The following is a 21,667-nucleotide window of genomic DNA, read 5'->3' as shown; positions in this document are numbered from 1 at the left end:
GACCCCGCGGTCCGGGGAGGGGCGTCAGGGCCGCCGCCCTGCGATGGGTGCCCTGTGACGCCGGTCTCCCCTTTAGGCTTAGCGTTTGCGCTCGCTCATGCTTCACGTGTCGTGACCGGCACATCCCTGGGGAGCTTAGAACCCAGCGCGGGTCTCCCCCTTTGGTGGCAGGTGGTCGGAAGAAGGGAGACAGTAGACAAAGGTGACTCCATTCACCTACCGCCCTCCTGAAAGCGCCGTTTTGGGGCCCTAGGCCGTTAAGGTTTTTCTAATTGAGTAGGAATGCCCTCCGCTACCCGCCCATAGATGTCCTTGCCATAACCTCGGCCATTGCAACGCTTGTTAACAGCCTCTGTAACCTGCTAGTGCATGCAGCCTCCCCATTCAGGAACGGGAGGTGGTTTTTGCCCTTGTAAGCCCCCGTCCCCCTTACTTTGGACTGCGAGGTGTGGGGAGATGTGAGTTCTTTCGCAGCAGCAGGCTTTGAGTAAAGACTTCTTTAATTTGGCCGTAAGTGTGGCGTCTCCTTCGACCTGGCTTGCATACATCGTAACAGATCGCAGGTTAGTGAGTTCATGTTCACGGCCAACACCGTTAGCGTCATCTGGGGCTCATCTGCTTCCCATGTCGTTGGCACTGCCTTGACTCCACCTCCGGAATCTGTCGGGACTCCAAGCCTTCCCCCTGCCCACTGCCAAGCCAGTCTCCCCGCTGACCGCTGACGGCAGTAGCTGCCTGAGTCAGTGTTTGCCTCTGTCCCTGTTTACTTCCCAGCATCTGGAGTGCCCCTCCTAGGGAAAGCAATCAGCTCATCTCCCCAGAAAAGTCCCCTAAGGGCTGCCCTTTTTACTCAGAGTAAAAGCCAAAGTCTTTAGAGAGGCCTCTAAGATCATGCATGAGCTGGTCCTGCATCATGTGAACTCTGATATTTCTCTTTTAAAAATAATTTTATTCATTTTTATTTTTTAAGAAAGATTTTTGCCATAGGGTGTGTGTGCTCTCTGGAGAGACAAGAGACAGCAAGAAATCACCCCTCGGGGGATAGGCACACTCCAATCCCTGCTCCCTCATCCTTCCCTTGGGATTTTGGGCATGTATGCACACATGCCCAGTGTGAGTTTTAAGCCTCTGGGTCCGGAACTTGAACTACAGTCAGCCATGTGGGAGTCCAGCAACGTAACCATTATGCAATCTGCTGGTCCCTGTTATTATTTTAGATGTTTTTGCCTGAGGGCATGTGTGCTTGCTGGAGATAGAGATAGAGATAGTGACAGGGAAAGTGAGAAATCACCCACCAGGGGATGGCCGTGCTGCAATCCCTTCTCCATCCTCGTGGGATCTTCGGCACCCATGCACACGCACCTGACATGAGTTGCAAGCTTCTGGGTCTGGGACTGGAACTGTGGTTGGCCATGTAGGAATTCAGTGATGTAACCACTACGCCATCTGCTGGCCTCTTGATAACTTTATTTTTAAAAGTCCACTTATTTCTTTAGTGACAGAGAGACAGAAACAGAAAGAGACAAATGCTCCCAATAAGGCCCTTCGGGCCAGGTTCTACCACCAGTTCCAGCCACTCAGGGAGGTTCCGGGAGGCGAACCCAGAATCTTCTCATGTGGCACCACCTGGCCTCAAGCTACTTAAACAGTCTTCCTCAGTCAGCTCAGTACTTGATTATTTTTATAAGATGTGACTATTCAGCAATAAAACGAGCAGTTGTTAACCTCTCTGTGGTTTTGATTTTGTTTTAGTTAAGTCAGTTTAACATATTTTAATAGTATATTTATGTACTTGGCGCTTAAAAGTTTATAACCGAGGTATATGGCACTTTCCCTCTCTCAGCTGGGAATGCAGGTGGCAGAAATGACTTGCAAATATGCTGGACTTACTAAGTGTGAAATGAGTGTCATCCAGGAAGAAGGCAGAGATGACCGAAGAGGGGAGACACCAGTTTGCCAGTTACTAGGGGTCGCAGCTGGAATGCATTTGTGGAGGACTGCTTATAGAATATTTGATTGTATTTGAAAGTGTGTAGAGAAAAGGTACAGGGTTTAAGGAAGTAGGATTCCATGTTGCTAACCACGATTCGAGTCCCAGCCCATTGGCTTAAAAACATGCCAAGTGTGGACATATGTGTACCCAAAATCCATAGAGTTGGAGGAATGGGGGGAAGGACTGCGTTGTGACCATGCCCCATTGCGGGGAGCTTCTCTCCCTCTGTCTCTGTCGACGGTGACCACATGTGCCTTCTAGCAATTAAGGGTGGTGTAATGGTTATGTCACTGGACTCGCACATAGTCTACCATGGTTCAGGTCCCAGACCTAGTGGCTTAAAACTCATACTGGCGCGTGTGCGTGTGTGCCCAAAATCCCGAGAGGAGAATGGAGGAGAAGAGGTTGCAGTGTGGCCATCCCCCCTTGGGGGTGATTTCTTGCTTTTTCTCTGTCTCTCTCTGTCTCTCTTAATGAGTGCATGTGCCCTATAGCAAAAATCTCTTTAAAAAAAAGAAAAAGAAAAGGCACAAATTCATTGGCTCATTTGTTCTTTTTAAATCTTTCCTGTAGTTTGTAATAAAAATGCATTCACTGGAGCCTGCGGGTGGCGTGGTGGTTAAGGTGGCTTGACACCCTCATGGCCGACTGTGGTCTCAGTCCAGAAACTGGCAACTCAAAACTCACGCCAGGTGCATGGGCACCCAAAATCCCAAAATGAGAACAGAGGAAAAGGGATTGTGTCATGGCCACCCCCCCTTGGGGATGATTTCCTGCTTTATGTCTTTCTGTGTCTCTCTGGCGAGGGCACATCCCCCAAGACAAAAATCTCTCTCAAAAGAATAACGTGCATTTGTTTTAGAGAGCTGTTTTAGAGAGAGGAACTGCTTGAAATGGTGTGAGGTGACTCAGTGCCGTGTGGCACAGGGCGTGCTGTGGGTGTGTACCGTAACTGGGCAGGTGCTTTGACATTAGTCATGATGTACATGAGAGGATGGCAGGAACTCTTACTAAATGCAGTAAGGTAGTCACTGAAAAATGGGGCCGGCAGGTGGCTTGGTGGTTAAGTGCACTGGACTCTCCCACAGGGATGACCATGGTTCAAGGACCTGATGGCTTGGTTTTTTACTTTCCCTCTCTCTCTCCCTGGTCAAATTAAAAATAATAATAATGATGAATAAAATTAAATACGAATTAGGGAACCAGCAGTTAGCGTAATGGCTATGTCGCTGGACTCCCACGTAGTCGACCGCGGTTCGCATCCTTGACCCGGTGGCTTAAAACTCACGCCGGGCACGTGTGCGTGCGTGCCCAAGATCCTGAGAGGAGAATGGAGGAGAAGGGATTGCGGCATGGCAATCCCCTCTGCGGGGTGATTTCTCGCTTTCTGTCTCTATGTCTCTCTCTGTCTGTCTGGCGAGCGCATGCGCCCTATAGTGAAAATCTCTCCAAAAAAAATAAATAAATAAGAATTTTTTAAAAATAATTAATTTTCTTTCTTTATTTATTTTAATTTGACCAGAGAGACACACACGGAGAGACAGAGAGAGGGAAAGTAAGAAAGCAAGCCACCAGGTTCGGGATGCAAACCATGGTTGGCCATGTGGGAGTGTCTAGTGCCACCTGCTGCTCCCTAAATAATTTTTTTTTTTAAAGCAAATATTGTGGACTGGCCCCATAGCCTAGTGGCTGATTGTCATCAGCTCCTGTCCTCATGTCTTGAGAAACATGCTGGGTCTGTGTGTGTGTGCCCCAAATCATGACAGCGTGGAGAGATGGAGGAGAAGGGATTATGAGGTGGCCTCACCTCCCACTCCCAGCACACATGCCCTCTGGCATAGAAAAGGCAAGGCAAATCTGGAGCGTCTGTGCATGTGAAGTATCCGGAATAGTCAAACCCACAGAGACAGAACGGGCCTGGAGGAGAAGGCAGTGGAGAATGCTTGCTTAACGTTAAACTCTGAAGTGTCAGTTCTGCAACACGGGAAGGCTCGCGGACTGGTTGCCAGCAGTGTGAATGTATGGATGCAGCTGGATTGTAGCTCACAGTGGTTATGGTGATCGGCCCGCCACTGTGGCACATGGTGATGCAAGCACCCTGCAGGCAGGAAGCCATGTGGCTCGACGCCAGGCTCAGGAAAAGCCAGATCCAGGCCAGCAGTGGTGTGGTGGTGAAGGCGGTGTATCCCTCATGAATGACCGTCTCAGAGTGGCAGTTTGAGAAACATGCTAGGTGTGCATGTGTGCCCAAAATCCTGAGGGGAGGGAGAAGAGGAGGAGGATTGCGTGTGATCATTCACCATGAGCGTGAGTTTAAGCCACCAGGTCCGGGACTCGAACTGCGGTCGACTACGTGGGAGTCCAGCGACATAGCCATTACACTCACTGCTGGTCCCATAATTACTATTTTTTAAAGAATTAATTTAATTGCATTTATTAATTATTTTATCTTATTTATTTTTAAAATTTTTTTTAATTAATTAATTCATTTATTTAAATTTAACCAGAGAGGGACAGAGTGAGAGAGAGAGAGAAAGTGAGAAAGCAGTCTGCCAGGTCTGGGACTTGAACCACAGTCAGCCATGTGGGAGTCCAGTGCCCTTAACCACCATGCCACCTGCCGGCCCCAAATTTATTAATTTTTAAAAGAGTTATTTTAACTTTATTGATTTATTTTAATTTGATCAGAGTGAGAGAGAGAGAGAGAGAGAGGGAAAATGAGAAAGCAAGCTACTGGATCCAGGTCTTGAACTGCAGTCAGCCACGTGTAGTTCCAGTGTCTTTAACCGCCATGCCACCTACCAGCCCCTATTTATTAATTTTTAATTTTGACCAGAGAGAGAGAGAGAGAGAAAGTGAGAAAGCAAGCCCCCAGGTCTGGGACTCAAACCGTGGTTGGCACTGTGGGTTTCCAGCACCTTAACCACCATGCCACTTGCCAGCCCCATTACTATTATTTTTTAATTTGCTATAGGGCATGTGCACTTAACAGAAATGGGATGGGGGTAGTGAGAAAGCAAGCTGCCTGGTCCAGGACTCCAACTGCTGTCAGCCATGTGGGAGTCCAGTGTCTTAACCACCACCGCACTTGCTGGCCCCTCTACATGAAATTTGAAAATGTATAAATAAACACATATGCATTATATATATAAAGGGAATTGTATTAAATTCTTGTCAGTGTTGTAATTTTTTTCCTAGATCTGGGACCAATAGGTGACATGGTAGTCAAGACATTGGACATTCACATGGCTGACTATGGTTCAAGTCCCGGACCTTACTTTCTCACTCTCACTTACTCTCATGAGCACATGGGTCCTGTAGTAAATTAAAAAATCATGATAAATAAAATTAAATTTAAAAATTCTTAAAACCATTAGAAAAAAATTTTTCTTCCTAGATGTTATACTTTGTCTTCCTGCTGTGTCATCATGAGTGACACCCTGACGCCAGATGTCATTGGACGAAGAGTGGAAGTTAACGGGGAATATGCAACAGTGCGGTTTTTTGGCATCGTGCCTCCAGTGGCAGGTATGTCCGAGTGTGTGTGGGAGGTGTGTTTCTGGTGTAGTTTTCTATGTAGGCTTCTCCATAGCGCTTCACTGCACTGATTTTGAGGGGATCGACAACTGATCTATCGACGTCTCCCGTATGGATGTTTTACTTGGGTGACAGTGTCCTTTGGTATCTATGATTTTAAAAAATGATTTGCTATTTGATTATTTAATGCTGCTATTTAAAAAGAAAATTTATTGTAGAACACATGTGCTGTCCAAAGAGAGAGCGAGAGAAAGCAGCCCCTGGGGGATGGCCACACCAGTCCCTTCTCCATTCTCTCAGGGTTATGGGCACACGCTCACACACGCACACCCCCGATACCACTGGTCTGGGATTCAGACCGATTAGTCACCCATATGGGATTCAGCCACTTTAACCACCAAGCCACAGCATTGGTTAAAGTTGCTGTTTTATGGGCATCCCGTTTTCTGGGAGCCCTCCCTTCTTGGAAGCTCTGTTTTTCTTTCCCTCTCTTTTAATAAACTTCTTGCTTTGTTATTAAAAAAAAAAAAAGTTGCACATACATGTTCCACAGCGTGACTTTACTTGTATTTCTTAATGACTATAGTATATAGTTTGGTCATTTCCTATTTTGAACGTTATTTTGAGTTTTTTACTTCTGTAAGAAACTAGACTGACTTGTGTTCAGGAACTTGCTCACGCGTCCGACCGACCCGCCGTGGTGTCCTCTGTGCTGAGAACTGTGCTGGCAGTCGGTGACGTGCAGGCAGCACCGCTCCTGGTGTGGTCCCAGCAGTAGCAGCATCGCCTGTTATGTCAGCAGTGCAGGCTCTCGGGCCTCGCTGGGACCTGCTGGGTCACCCCCCAGTGGTGTGTACTTTAGGAAGCCGTCTGGACATCTCCTGCACGTCGGCCTTGAGAGGACCGAGGGACTGACTTGACAGACAGAAAGGGACATGTTGACGTGGAAGTCCGTGAGCAGGTACTTGGTGTGAGGACAGTTTTGTCCCTGTTTTGACTGGGGTCATTAGTTAATAAAGTAAGGTGACAAGTACAGAGTCATTACCGTACCTGTGTTTTCATGTATGTGCCATGGTTTGAATATCACGCCAGTAACTCACAAATATCAGTTATGGGTCCCATGTTGTCAGGCGAGGAGACCAAGTCTCAGGCCTTAGCTTCCACACGGCTGGGCTGGGGTCTGAGCTCCCACACGGCAGGGCAGGGGTCTGAGATCCCATACGGCAGGGCTGGGGTCTGAGCTCCCACACGGGGTCTGAGCTCCTACATGGCAGGGCTGGGGTCTGAGCTCCCACACAGGGTCTGAGCTCCCACACGGCAGGGCTGGGGTCTGAGCTCCCACATGGCAGGGCTGGGGTCTGAGCTCCCATACAGGGTCTCAGCTCCCACACGCAGGGCTGGGGTCTGAGCTCCCACACGGGGTCTGAGCTCCCACCTGGGAGGGCAGGGGTCTGAGCTCCCACATGGCAGGGCTGGGGTCTGAGCTCCCACACGGCAGGGTAGGGGTCTGAGCTCCTACACGCAGGGCTGGGGTCTGAGCTCCTACACAGGGTCTGAGCTCCCACATGGGGTCTGAGCTCCCACACGGCAGGCAGGGCAGGGGTCTGAGCTCCCACACGCAGGGCTGGGGTCTGAGCTCCTACACAGGGTCTGAGCTCCCACACGGCTTGGGGGGGGACCAGCAGTTGGCGTAATGGCTATGTCACTGGACTCCCATATAGTCGACCATAGTTTGAGTCCTGGACCCGGTAGCTTAAACTCACACCAGGCGCATGTGCACATGAGTGTGCGAGCGTGCGTGCCTAAGATCCCAAGAAGAGAATGGAGGTGAAGGCATTGCAGCGTAGCCATCTCCCCTGGGGGGTGATTTCTCGCTTTCTGTCTCTCTATCTTCCTGGTGAGCTCACAGGCCCTCCAGCAATAACCTCTCCCAAAAAAAAAAAAGTTTCTTAGGGAGTACTCTTGGGGTCAGGACCCAAGGACAGCCAGGAGAGGCCGCAGGGTGGGGCAGAGGTTTCAGCTGGCCCCTCGCAGGGCTCTGAAGATGAGGCAGCCCTCCCCAGCCCTGCCTCGTTGGGACGAGGGCTGGGACTTGTACGTCTGTCATGATCTTTTCAGTCTCCGTGGAGGATAGTGTCCTGAGCAAGGGCTTCCCTCGGTGGACACAGCCTGAGACGGGGCGAGGACTCTGCGAAAAGCCCACACTCCCAGCCTCGGCAGCCCCCGTTCCTGACGGCAGGCTGGAGTGGCACATGGCAAATGCCAGAACTGAGGCGGAGCCTTGAGTGGTGGTTTGGCACATGGAAGGGGTGCACACTCTTGATCTTCATTGTTCTGTTGCCTGCAGTTGTCGTTTTGGTGGCTTTTTGACTCGGACGTACCACCTGCACCTGCCAGTTGAACTCCCTAGTGTAAGGTGAATGACTGTCTGTTCCCAGAGACACCCCCTCCTGGATGCGGCCTCCACGCCACGTGTTCGCTCACGCGCTTTCTCTGTTCTGCTAGGACCCTGGCTAGGAGTAGAGTGGGACAACCCTGAGCGAGGAAAGCATGATGGGAGCCACGAGGGGACTGTGTACTTTAAATGCAGGTAATGTTCCACTGTAATGGGGGCTGTGCGTGGCGTCTGGCATCTGGCCGTTGAAAAAAGGGGCACAGAGGAGGAGGCGTGGGCTTGTGAGATTTATGATGGAGGTTCAGTGTGTCCTGAAAATGCTCTGATTTATGACTTACTACTGTTTATAAAGTGTTTTTCTTTTTTAAGAAAAATTCTCGGTGGAGATCAGCAGATGATGTAATGGTTGTGTCACTGGACTCCCACATAGTTGACCGTGGTTCAAGTCCCAGACCCAGTGGCTTAAAACTCATGCTGGCCATGTGTGCGTGCGTGCCCAAGATCCCGAGAGGAGAATGGAGGAGAAGGGATTGCGGCGTGACCATCCCCCCTGGGGGGTGATTTCTCACTTTCTGTCTCTGGTGAGCATACATGCCCTACAGCAAAAATCTCTCTTAAAAAAATAGTAAATTCTGGGGACCAGCAGGTGGTGTAGCAGTTATGCGGACTCCCACATACCTGACCACAGTTCGAGTCCCAGACCTGGAGGGTTGAAATTCTCACCAGGTACATGTGCCGCCTGTGTGTCCATGATCCCAGGAGAAGGGATTGTGGCATGGACATTACCCCTGGGGGGTTATTTCTCACTTTCCCTCTCACTGTGTCTGTCTGTCTGTCTGTCTGTGGTAAGCACATGCATGCTAAGGTAAAACCTCTCAAAAAAAAAAAAATCTCTGGTTCAGGCAGGTGGGTGGCCTGGTGGTTAAGGTGCGGGACTCCCACGCGGCGGACCACGACTCGCGCCCTAGGCTTGCTCCTAGATGGCGTGTTACTCCCTCTCATGTACCCAAAGTCCCAAGAAGAGGGTGGAGCAGGGGGATTGCAGCATGGGTATCCCACTGGGGGTGATTTCCCGCTTTCTCTGACTCTCTAATGAGTGCATGTGCCCTATAGCAGAAATCTCTCTTAAAAAAAAAAAAACAGTAATAAATAAATTAATTCTGTTTTTTGTTTGTTTGTTTTTCTTTTTTTTTTATTGCAAAGTGATGCATATACTTGTTAGAGAAAGGAGGTGGGGTCATGGTCATTGCATAATCCCTTTTCCTCCATCTCTCCATTTTGCTGTGATTTCACCATGCACGCACATATACCCAGAGTGTTTTTTGAGCAACCAGAACTGGGACTCATACCTTGATCAACAATGGGAGATCTCACTTCTTGAATCACTTGGTTACAAGATCGACCCATTCTCCATTTTAGCAACATAGCTGCCATCTGCTGGTTCCAAATTAATTCTGTATTTAAAGGATTATTTTACTTAACTTAATTGATTAGTTAAATAATTGATTTGTTTGTTTTAATTTGACCAGAAAGGGACAGAGTGAGAGAAAGTGAGAAAGCAAGCCGCCAGGTCTGGGACTTGAACCATGGTTGGCCATGTGGGAGTCCAGTGCCCTTAACTACCATACCACCTACTGGCCCCCGCCTCAATAAACTCTTCAAAAAAGAAAATTATTCTGGTCTTTAATTTTACCAGTGGGAATTGCTTTCTTTTTCTTTCTTTCTTTCTTTTTTAAACATTATTTTTTACTGTGTAATTTTATTTATTTTAATTTGACCAGCAAGGGACAGAGAGAAAGAGAGAGGGAAAGTGAGAAAGCAAACCGCCAGGTTAGGGACTCAAACCATGGTCAGCCATGTGGGAGTCCAGCACCTTGACCGCCACGCCACCTGCCGGCCCCTCTTTTCTTTTTTGGCCAGAGGCTATGTGCACTCACTATAGGAGACAGACTGAGAAAGAGCTAGTGAGAGGGAAAAAGCACTCAATGGGCCACAGTCTTGCCACGGTCTCCTCTCTCTTATTTCTCTACCCGGTTAGGATTTTGGGCACTCACAAACACACACACGCCTGTTGTGTTTCTTAAGCTGCCAGGGACAGGACTTGAACTGTGGTTGGCTATTTGGGATCTAGCCACTAGGCCAGTGGCTAGCCCTGTCCTTTTTGTTTGACCAATTTGTTATTTTTTTAATTGGACGAATATAAAGTTTTCTGATTGATTTATTAACAGTTCACAATTCATCAAGTGAGAAAGGCAAGGCGGAATCACCGCGGTCCCCATTAACGAACTGGATTAAATGGAACACAGGGCATCTGGCAGTGGGGTGCAAAGCCACCACTAAGAAAAAGTCCTTACTGGGGGCCAGCAGGTGGCATGGTGGTTGAGGCACTGCACTCCCACATGGCCGACTGTGGTTCAAGTCCCAGACCTGGTGGCTTGCTTTCACATCCCTCCCTTTCTCTCTGTCTCTTTGGTGAGCACACATGCCCTATAGCAAACTTTATTTAAAAAAAATATTTTTTTTAATTTAATTTTTTTAAAGTTGACCAGAGAGTAAGTGAGTGAGAGAGAGAGAGGGAAGGAAGGAAAGTGAGAAAGCAAGCCACCAGGTCTGGGACTTGAACCACAGTCAGCCATGTGGGAGTGCAGTGCCTCGACCACCATGCCACATTCGGACATGTGGGAATCCGGCACCCTTAACCACAATGTCCTGCCCTATAGAAAACTTTAAAATGATTATAATAAGTAAATAAATTATAAAAAGTTCTTAGGAGAAGATGTAGACATAATATATAGTGGTAGGTAGTGGGAGTCCAGGGCGCTTAGCCACCATGCTCCTGTGTGCCCAGGGCTAATGTCTTCACTGCCTAATGTCAGAGACTTCACAGAGCGGGGAAGTGTGGGGAGGCGCTCTCGGTAAGGGCCCGTTGGTTAAACTGCTGCTGCTGGTTCCTTCCCGCTGGTTCCCAGAAGGACCCGTGTCCTTCGCCACGCCTGCAGCGTATCATCCCTGAGCGTGCCGCATGTGCAGTACATCTTTTATATGACTGAGATGGGCATTTAAAAAATCATGCGGGAGCATCAAAAATATTTGTGGAACCTGTGTATTATAAAACAGCTACACATGGATTTCAAAATATTTTGCACGGAAATGGACTCGTGCTATTGTTTTTGAAATGTTGTAAGGCATGTGCGCATGCTGGGAGGAGAGACAGAGCTGCCCACAGGGAGTAGTCACGCTCAGTCCTTCTCCACGTCCCCGTTGGGATCGGGGCAAGCGCACACACCTGCTGTGTTTCCAAGTGCAGCTGTGAGCCTTGGGCTGCGCGGTTGGCCTGGAACCCAGCTGCCTTGCCCGTCACACCTCTGACTGGCCCTGGCCTCATGCTTCAGTTCCATTCCTCACAGGCACTCGGAGGTCGTCCCGTCTGAGTACGCAGTGCCATCTGTGAGTTGCATTCCGGCCTGATGTGCTGTCACCACAGGAGTCTGGTCCGCCCTCCGGGGTTGCCGTTCTGTGTGCTGCTAGTGGCCAGCGCAGTGCAGCAGTGAAGCCTGGCCTCGGACGGCGCTCACAGCCCGCGTGCTCACGCCACGCCAGGCCAGCTGGCCCGCTCTGTCACACATAGCACTGTGCTTAAGGAACTCTTGAGACTCTTCTGTTTCGCGTTTTTCTCACAGTGTCTTATTGTGATTAAATACCAATCTGGAGAAGTTGCTGTTGCCACAATAAACATTTTAAAATATTCATATGTTGGGGACCAGCAGGTGGCATGGTGTTTAAGGCGCTGGACAATTTCACTTGACTGACCGTGGTTCGTTCGAGTCCCGGATCTGGTGGCTGGCTTTCTCACTTTCCCTCTTCTCTCTCTCTCTCTCTCTCTCTGGTCAAATTAAAATAAATGGATGAATAAATAAAATTTTACCCATCTTTAAAAAAGTATTTGTATGTTACTTTAATGAAGGCAAAGCAATTTAAAGCTCTCAGGTCATAAATATCCCTGTGGCGGCCACGTGGTGATGTACCTCAGAGCCGAGTCAGGTTGCCGTCCTGCAGCAGCACGGGGTCTCCAGCTCTTCAGGAGCAAGGCCATGGCAGTGCAGCTATGAGCTTCAACATAGAAAGCTTTTGTTTGTTTGTTTGTTTTTTAAGAGATTTTTGTTATAAGGTGTTTGCGGTCACTGGAGAGAGACAGAAAGCAAGAAATCACCCTCCCGGGGGGATGGTCGCATCGCAGTCCCTTCTCCTCTCGGGATCCTGGGTGCACACACATGTGCCTGGTGTGAGTTTTAAGCTGCCGGGTCAGAGATGTGAACCGCAGTCCACTCCGTGGGAGTCCAGCAACGTAACCTTTACGCTATCTGCGGGTCCCAAACACAGAACTCTGAGTTCGTTTGCTGTCCTCACAGCTGACACACAGAGCATCAGGAGGCACTGAGCAGGTTTCTGTGGACTCGGCCTCTGGATTCTCAGTTCTCCTAGGTACTGCCTCTCCAGGACGTAGCTTCCGGACAGAGTGTATAGTTCCAAAGCCATGCCCTGTTTTCTTCCTGTGTATTTTTCCAACCAGTTCAGCTCATGACTCTCACAAAATCCCAGTACAGAATAGAGTAACATCTGTGAGGGTCTGACCTCTGCTTTAACAGTGATCTCAAGCAGAACATAAGGTGGACTTTGGCCCTGGGGCAGACAGGTGGGGATGCTGGAAGCAAACTGCAAACAGCCCAGTGATTGTCATGAGCCCGACAGCAAAGAGCCGCAGTCTGGGGCAGAAGGGCAGAGTGTACAGAGTCTCTGACTTGATGTTTTGATGGTTTTGACTTTTATTTATTTTATAATTATTTATTTAATTTTATTTTTATATATTTTTTTTACTGTGACCACACAGAGAGAGAGAGAGAGAGAGAGAAAGCCACCAGGTCCAGGACTCGAACTGTGGTCAGCTCTGCAGGGGGTCCAGCGCCTTAACCACCACGCCACCTGCTGGTCCCAAGTTTTGACTTTTAAACTAGATTACTGTTTGACATACAGTAAGAATAAAGCAACAAGAAAATAACCAAACCTTTAAAACAAAAGCAAACTGAAACAAATTAAACAGTAATATATCTCAGAGAATAGTTACTTGAAGTGGGACCAGCAGGTGGTGTAATGGTTACGTCGCTGGACCCCCACATAGTCGACTGCAGTTCGCAGTTCGAGTTCCAGACCCAGTGGCTTAAGACACGCTGGGCACTTGTGCATACGTGCCCAAAATCCTGAAAAGAGAATGGAGGAGAAGGGATTGCAACATGGCTATCCCCTGGGGCTGATTTCTTGCCTTTTCTCTCTTTGTCTCTGGCGAGTGCATGCACATCACAGCAAAAATCTCTCAAAAAATTTTTTTCAAGTGAAAAAAAAATTTTCATGAATCCACTTCCTATATAAAAATATGTTTAGATTGACAAAACTTATAACTAGTTTTCATCCTTTTTAATTACAATGGACTTGTAAGAAGGTATAATTTCTTAAAGAGTTCCAGGTTGTGGGCCAGCCTGTGGCATGGTGGTTAAGTCAGCTGAATTCCTCGTGACCGAAATCATGGTTCAAGTTCTGGGCCTGGCAGCTTGAGGCGCATGCCAGGCACGTATGCATTCATGCCCAGAATCCAAAGAGGAGAAACGGAGAAGAGATTGTGGTGTGACATCTCCCATAAGGGGTGCTTTCTCATTTTTCCTCTCCCTCCTGTCTCTCTGGCAAGCACATGCACTCTCTAGAAAATTAAAAAAAAAAAAAAAAAAAAAGCCTACATTGAATCTTTTGGAAAGCCTGGTAGAATGGTCATTACATAGAGAAATGTAATTATTATTATTTCTGTTAAATCCTGCTGTAGAGCATTACTAACTATTGCTGTAAGACCTCAATATAAATTGTGTTAAGATTTATATTGAGGTTCGGTTGTCTGGAAAGTCATGACTATTTTGGGGGGAGGGGGAGGGGTTTTGCTATAGGGTGCATGCACTTGCCAGAAAGACAGAGACAGAGAGCGAGAAATCACCCCTGCCGGGACCAATTTCATTAGGCTGTGTCAGGACATTGGGGAACCACAAATCCAGGGTATGGCTTTAGCAGCTGCGTTAAAGGAAGTTATGCAACAGAAATCAAAGAGAAATTGTTTCAGTTGTGACAGGCCAGGACACATGGCCGTGACTGTCCAGACCCTAAACAATCAAGGGGATGCGACCAGAGAACCAAAAGGCCCGACGCCTGCACCCACGCAGGTCCCCGGAATACGTACTAACTGCCGGAGAGAGAGGCATTTTGCCAGTGAATGTAGATCCAAAACAGACATAGATGGAGGCCGCTAGGGCACCTGGGAAACGGGACACAGGGCCGGTCCTGACCCCGTCAAACAGTAGAGGCACTGTCGATGTTCTCTCAGGACACAGGACAGTCAGGTCAGTCAGAGGTGTATAGCAGGCCATGGACAATCAGAGACCTCCATCGGGCAACCCCAGGTAGCGCAAAACTGGATCTCAGCCCCTTGTTGGGCACCACTTTGCCAGGACCAGCTCAGCATGAACATGTTTCCGAGTGGGGAAGGCTGTGGGTGAGAAATAGACGCAATAACAAACACACAGAGACTCACAGGTACAGAAAAGCAAGGGTCGGGCGGCACAGCTGCTCTGTTGCAGACGTTGCGACCAGAACCAGCCTCAGGTTTATTCTTTTACAGTAAAGGGCAGGAAATAGGATGCAGAAGGAATGGGGAAGAAGGAAGTGGAATGCAAAGAAAATAAGGGAGGAGAAATTGGAATGCAGAGCCAGTTGTTTTGGGATGTAAATCGTCTGAAGATGTGAAAGTGACTGGCACCAAATAATTTTGGGGGGGACAATCTCATAAACGCTTGTGACTTCACTTTAGCCCGATACTGGGCAGTACTGGGGTACTGGGTATCAACAACAGCAGGAAGACAACCACTGACAATAAGCAGATGCTGCTCTCCTCTGCCGCTGCGTCTCAGAGCCCTGCTAGAGTAGCTTCCGGAAGCACGTGTTTCTGCACGTGTCTACAGGCCACGTGTTTTCAAACTGGCTGCTCTCCACACACACCCCAGGGGAGGTGGCCACGCCGCAATCCCTTCTCCTCCATTCTCCTCTTAGGATCTTGGGCATGCACGCACACGTGCCTGGTGTGAGTTTAAGCCACCGGGTCCAGGACTCAGCTACATGGGAGTTTAGCAACATAGCCATTATGCTAACTGTTGGTCCCCCCGAAAGTCATGACTTTTTAAAAATGTTTTTCTAGGGGCCTGCAGGTGGCATCGTGGTTAAGGGCGCTGGACTCCCACATCAACTGTGGTTTGAGTTCCTGGACCTGGTGGCTTACTTTCTCACTCTCTCTTTTTTTTTATTACTCTCACTCTGTTCCTCTCTGGTCAAATTAAAATAAATAAATACATAAAGTTAAATTAAAACATGTTTCTCTATGTAAAAAATGTGTCATGACTTTTCTGATGATGCGATATATTTCTGTAGACTTCCTTCTCCACGGTCTGTTTTACCCCACATGCGTTTGCTGTTGATAAGCCAGGGGTGTACTCACTCCGACAGAGCAAGCATCCCCAGTGGGCAGTCTCGCTTCAGTCTCTTCTCCTCCATCTCTGCCCTGTCAGGATTTGGGCCTGGGCTTCCAAGCCTCTCTGGCCATCCGGGAGCAGCGCCCTTAGACATCGGACTGTGGGCCAGCTGCAGGTGCGGCTGGTTGTTTAAAAGACTCGTATACAGTGCTGTCACCGTGGGTGTTTTCAGTCCTCGTGTTCTTACAGCCATTGTCCACTCGGAGATATTATTCCTCTGTTGTACAGTTTATATTCTCCTTTTAAAAAATCTCAGCATTATTGGGTTAGCAGGTAGTATGATGGTAGAGGCGCTGGCTCCCACGTTGCCTCCTCTGTGGTTCGAGTCCTGGACCCAGTATCCTAGAAGTCACACCAGGCACGTGTGTGTGTGCCCTAAATTCCGAGAGAAGAGATTATGACATGGCCGTCCTCTCAGGGGTGGGGAGGTGTGGTGATCTCTCACTTTCCTTCTTTCTGTCTTTCTCACTCTCTGTCTCCCTCTCTCTCTCTCTGGTGAGCACACATGCCCTATAGCAAAAAAAGAAGTCTTAAAATTTTTTTAAAAACTCAAGATTATTTTGTAAGTATTTAAGTATTACAGATAAGACTTTTTTTGAGAGGTTTTTGCCTTAGGGTGCATGCACTTGCTGGAGAGAAATAGAGGCAGAGAGAGTGAGGGGAAGTGAGAAACACACCCCTCCCGGGGGACGGCCACTCCGCAGTCCCTCCCTTCCATTCTCCTGGGATCTTGGGCACGCATACACATGTCCAGTGTGTTTCAAGCCACCAGGTCCGGGACTCAAACCTCAGTTGGCCATGTGGGGTCCAGCGCCGTAACTGCTGTGCGTCTGCTCGGCCCCACGGATAGAACTTTTAAATGACTGAGTCGGTCTGGTCTGGCTTCCTTAGTAGTTCCTATCCAGCTAGTTCTTTTTATGATTTTCAGAGTTCCTCCAGTCAAAATAAATGGTATTGTACAAAATTTTCATAATTCTTTTTTTTTTAGATTTTTGCTGTAGGGCACCTGTGCTTGCCAAGGAGATGGAAAATGAGAAATCACACCCTGCCCCGGGGTGGGGAGGTGGACACGTCACAATCTGTTCTCTCCATTCTCCTCCTGGAGTTTTCAGCATGCATACCCACATGCCGGGCCTGATTTCAAGCTGCGAGGTCTGAGACTCAAACTGTAGCTGGCCACAGCAGCTGGCCACGGCATCCATGCCCTAACCACCCCTCCCCCTCTGGCCCCTGTACAGTTTTCTTTTAATATTGTCTGCTGACAGGTTCCCAGGAGCACGATTATCCAATTTTAGATGAGCCCAACCTTACAGTCCATGAGGTTTATGGTTTTTCTGTATTTATTGCCAGTTTTTTTGAAAATAGTTTCATTTGTGTTTCTCAATCATTAGCAAGGTAGAATTTTCACCGATGGATATTAATGCTTTTGTATCCTCTGATGTGAATTATCTGTTTTGTATTTCTAGTCTGTTTATCTCTAGGGCTTTTACAAGGTTGCATTTTATATTTTAACTCTTTATGATCTGTCATATTGATTATACATTAAAAAATATATTAATTTAATTATTTTTAAATTTTTGTATAGGACACACATGCTCACCAAAGAGAGAGAAAGAAAGTGAGAAAGCAAGCCGCCAGGGCCAGGTCTTGAACTGTGGCCAGCCATGTGGAGGAGTACAACACCCTTAACCTCCACAACACCTGCTGGCCCCTATACATTTTTCTTTGGCACGTAATCTTCCCTTTTATACTGATTCTGACTTCTCACCATATGGAAGTTTTCATAGTCTTCAGGACATTGCAGCTGAGGTCTGTGTGGTTGTACACTACTTCCCACGCTTCATTTCCCTCCCTTATCAGGCACCCAACAGGAGGGTCCTTTATTCGTCCAAACAAAGTCAACTTTGGAATAGACTTTCTCACTGCAGTCAAGAACCGCTATGTGTTAGAAGATGGGCCAGAAGACGCACGAGAGCAGACTGTTACCTTTGGAAACAAACCCGTGGAGACTGTTGGTTTTGACTCTGTTGCAAAACAGCAAAGGTGAGTGGAGGTGGCGTTGGTGGACTGACTGACGCTGCAGCAGGGCCTAGGATTGAAGTCCACTTACTGCACGCCAGCGGTCAGGGCTCACAAACTGCTTTCTTCTTTTCCTCCACACCGCAAGTCGAAATCCGAGGAATCCCAGCATTGAGTGTTCAGGGAAATGAAAACCTTCGTTTTAGCTGAGGGTGGTGGCTATTTCTAGATGGCGGTTGAAACAGCGATTTGTCCATGTTAGAGTTTACACCTGCTGTCCCGTGTTCACACATCAGTAACGAGGCTGGCATTTGGGTGTTGAGACCATGTCTCTGAGCTCTGGGCCAGCTTGTCCCCACAGTGTGGGCGTTTCAATTTTTCTGGAAAACAGTGACCTCCCTCAGCCGTGGTACAGAGTACTACCTTGAGGAGGCTCCCAGTTTCAGGGGATTCCCGTGCTTCCCGCCGATGATGTCATGTCCCTGCAAAGTGGGGTTTCGTGCCACTATGTGGTAAAAGCAGGCCTCTCCTGCAAGTCAGCATGGAACAGGAAGCGGAGGCGGCAGGTGTGGTGAGCTGTGCGGCTCAGCAGACACAGGGTGGCGTGTGCGGTGCCACTCGGTCTCCTCGCCCTAACTGCGCAGCGCACACTGACACATCACGGAGACGTGGACCCTGAGGACGTTGGGAGCTTCCACCCCAGAACTGTGCCCGCTGCCTCTCCTGTTCCCAGGGTTTGCTAGCTCTAGTTTGCAGTGGTCTTGGCATTTCCCCCAAATGCAGTCAGTTTTACGCTGGTATTTATAAATGCGTACGTAGTTACTGACTGTGTTCCGGACAGGTGTTCTGAGAGCTTCACGGTAGTAACTCACCACATAATTCTACCATTAAAAATTGTAGCAAAATGCACATATCTCAGATAGCCTTCTGAACTATTTCTAAGCGTACAGTTCACTTGTGTAAGCTGCAGGTTCATCTGCGTTGTAGCATGTTTTAAAGCAGCTTTTTTTGCTTTCCTCTTTAGTTTTTGCTAGAGGGCATGTGCACTCCTAGAGAGAGAGCATGCAAGTGAGAAATCACCCCCTCTCCCAGGGGAGGTGGCCACACCACAGTCCTTTCTCTTCCAGCCTCCTCTCAGGCTTTTGGGCACGCACGTGTGCCTGGCTCGACTCTAGCAGCTGAGCCCCAGACTGAACCGCGTAGTTGGGCATGTGGATCCAGCCCCTTAATCTCCCTGCTACCAGCTGGCCCCACAGGCTTTGTGTTTTTCTTTTTCCTTAAGTTTTCTTTTTTTTTTTTTTCCATAAGGTGAGTGTGCTAGCCAAAGAGACAGTGAGAGGGAAAGTGGGACACCGCTCCCCAGGAGGGGACACGCCACGATCCCTTCTGCAGTCTCCTGGGATTGTGGGGATGCGCTTACACACGTCTGATGTGATTTTCAAGGCACTGGATCCAGGACTCAAACTGTGGTCAGCCATCCAGGGGTCCAGCACCTTAACCACTACGCCACCTGCTGGCCCCGTCAAAAACTTTCGTAGGGTGTTTGCCACAGGATTCATGCTCTCACTAGAAAGAGACAGGGAAGGTGAGACATCACCCCCTGGGGGATGGCCTCACTGCAGTCCCTTCTCTCCCAGGCTCCTGTCGGGGTTGGGGCACATGCGCACACACACCTGCTGTGACTTTCTGCTGGGTCTTGACTGTAACCGTGGGCTCCGGGGAAGCCCAGCACCTTCAGGGCACCGCCTGGGGCCCAGCCCCTTTTCCTTTGCAGTATTTCATTTCAATCACGCAGCGCTTGTTCGCCCTTCTCCGGTCCTCGGTGCGAGGGTTGTCTTACCTTGGGCTGCCGTGACGAGCGCCACCATGCGCTTCGGGCAGGCCACACGTTCTGAAGACGGGAAGTCTCAGGCACAGAGAGATGAATTAATTTCCCCAACACCACAGGGTGATGGGACTGGGTTTGAGCCCGGGCAGTCTGGCTCCGGGTTCTGAGCTCTTAAACAAAATGCCACGTACATTCCTTTAACCGATCGACAGCCAGGTCCTCTGCATTTCACAAATGGGCCCTCGAAATACCTCAGGGCACTGCTGGCGTAGTCTCGGTGTCCCCTGCAGAGGCGTGAACACGAGTGTAGCAGCAGCCCCGAGCGCCAGGCCAGCACCGCAGGAAGTCCGCGTAGTCTGTTTGCAGAGAAGGGTGTAGGTGCAGCCAGCCTCCTGGAGCCCCGCGGCTCCACAGAGTGGGCTCTCCCTGCTGACCGGGAGGGAGGTGGAGTGCAGGAAGCCCTGAAAGCGGCCTTTCTGTCGGGCTCACAAGATGGACAGTGGCCCCTGTGAGGGGTGTGGACATTGGTGGCAGTAGTGAGAGGGCCTCACGGTGCACCACCCACTGCAGCATAAGCCCTAGGGGCTGCAGAGGGGCTGTGGGGAGACCGGCCTCAGACTGCCGCCCTCCTCTTCGGTAACGTCTCGTTCCTCCTTCCGGGGTGGGTCCTGGCGTGTGTGACTCCTGGTAACCATTTGTGTGCCTGAAGTGTGTCCTTATTCTGTTGCGTGCCAGCGACACACGCACTTGTGTGCACACTCATGTGCACGCTTGTGTCACACACCCATGCTCCCTCTGCCTTGCAGTCAGCTGAGCCGGTTGCGAGAAATCTCTCTGAGGAGCTGCGCGGTGAGCAGTGCCGGAGACCCCGGAGGAGTCGCACAGACGTGCCCCAGTATCCTTCGTGCTGGGGGCTTGGCGCCGGGATCTGACATGCCGGGGCCGTCCTCCACCTTCCCAGACCGCCTCGCCTGCCGAGGACAAGGAAGTGGGAGTGGCTACCAGTGGCTCCTCAAAAGGACGCAGAGCCCCAGAGTACAGTGCTTAAGCGCTGGGCAGAGGGCACTGGGCCCCACAGGGCTGGCCGGGTTCTAGTCCCAGCCGGACACCTCCAGCACCAGCGTGTGGCACAGGCCCAGGACACCAGGACGCCCGCCGGATGGAGCCTCAGAGGAAGGGCTGCGGTGTGACCAGGTCTCCTGTGCTCACGTCGCACACGCGCGTGCCCCGTGGTATGGAAAGGGAGGACGAGTGCATGGTGGGCGTCTACCTGCGCCATCGCCTCCACCCCACCTGCCCGGTGTGCGGCCCAGGCCGCCTCGCGGGCACGGAGGGGCTGTCCAGTACGCTTGGACCGCTGAGCAGGAGTCTGAGGCCCTGAGCGTATCCCCGGCCACTGTCCAGCCCTGGGCTGGCTTTTCATGAATTTCTTGTTGGTGAGAAAAAAACTTTACTGAAGTTTGGCTTTCCTGCCCCCAAAGCAGTTCTGTCAGTTTCTCTAGACAGGCGTTTCTGAAGGCTTTCTGGAGACCACAGTCTCTCTCTCCCTGTGTGTATGTGTGCGAGCACGCAGGTGTGCGTGTGTGTGTGTTTTGTTTGTACCCTACGAGAGACAGGGACCCCTGATGGGTCCCACACACTGCCATTCCTTGCAGCCTATGGCCTGTCTGGGCCATGGCGCCCACGGGTGTGCCGGTGTGTTTAGGTGGGCGCAGCTCTGGACCCAAGACCACTCTGACAGGGTTACTATCACCCGCAGCGCCCTCCGGCCTGTGTTCCCACAGGTGGAACTCCTGCCACTTCTTGTTTTCTATGTTGGTTTTATACCCACGACTGCAAATGCAGGAGGCAGGTGTCACCCTTTCCCATTGGCAGACCAAACAGGCTTCCTCTGACGCTGGAAGGTCCTTCCCCGCCTTTCAGGCTGCCTGCTCTCTGTAAGCATGCACAGGCAGCAGGTATATGCAGCTGGCTGGTCAGGTGAAGACGTGCCACGTGGTGGTCTCTTCAGAGACGGGAAGGAGAGCAGACTTCCACCTGGGGAGTCCCTGGGGCCCGGGACTACTGGAGCATCCAGACCGGCCCCCGCTGCCCGCAGCCTGCTCTCTGTGGACCCCGAATGCAGGCTGAATGTGGCTGGACGTGGCCCTCCCCACTGTGGGCAGTGGGTGTGGAAGGGTTCAGCAAGGACCTGGGGCGCAGAGCTCTCTGCAGCAGCCTCTCCGCCTGGCCCGCCGGGTCTCAGGGCAGCAGGTATGGCTGGGGGGGGGGGGGGGGGG

The 21,667-nt window shown here is 50.1% G+C and overlaps 1 protein-coding gene across 4 annotated transcripts in view; it reads left to right on the top strand.

The window, feature by feature from the left end:
- The first annotated feature begins 434 nt into the window (after positions 1-434).
- The window catches only part of TBCE (tubulin folding cofactor E), a 39,388-nt gene continuing 18,155 nt past the window's right edge, over positions 435-21,667 (top strand). For all 4 annotated transcript variants that reach the window (XM_014586809.1, XM_027770841.1, XM_027770842.1 and 1 more), the window contains exons 1-5: positions 435-563; positions 5,391-5,521; positions 8,036-8,120; positions 17,402-17,584; positions 20,195-20,283. In XM_014586809.1, coding sequence (XP_014442295.1) covers positions 5,422-5,521; positions 8,036-8,120; positions 17,402-17,584; positions 20,195-20,283 — 457 coding nt within the window. In that variant the 5' untranslated portion in view covers positions 435-563; positions 5,391-5,421. The remainder of the gene's footprint in view (positions 564-5,390; positions 5,522-8,035; positions 8,121-17,401; positions 17,585-20,194; positions 20,284-21,667) is intronic.

Source organism: Tupaia chinensis, unplaced genomic scaffold (assembly GCF_000334495.1).
Source record: "Tupaia chinensis unplaced genomic scaffold, TupChi_1.0 Scaffold000161_1, whole genome shotgun sequence".
Classification (NCBI taxonomy): domain Eukaryota; kingdom Metazoa; phylum Chordata; class Mammalia; order Scandentia; family Tupaiidae; genus Tupaia; species Tupaia belangeri.
The sequence above is the reverse complement of the archived record's forward strand: the minus strand, read 5'-3'. Positions and strand labels throughout refer to the sequence as shown.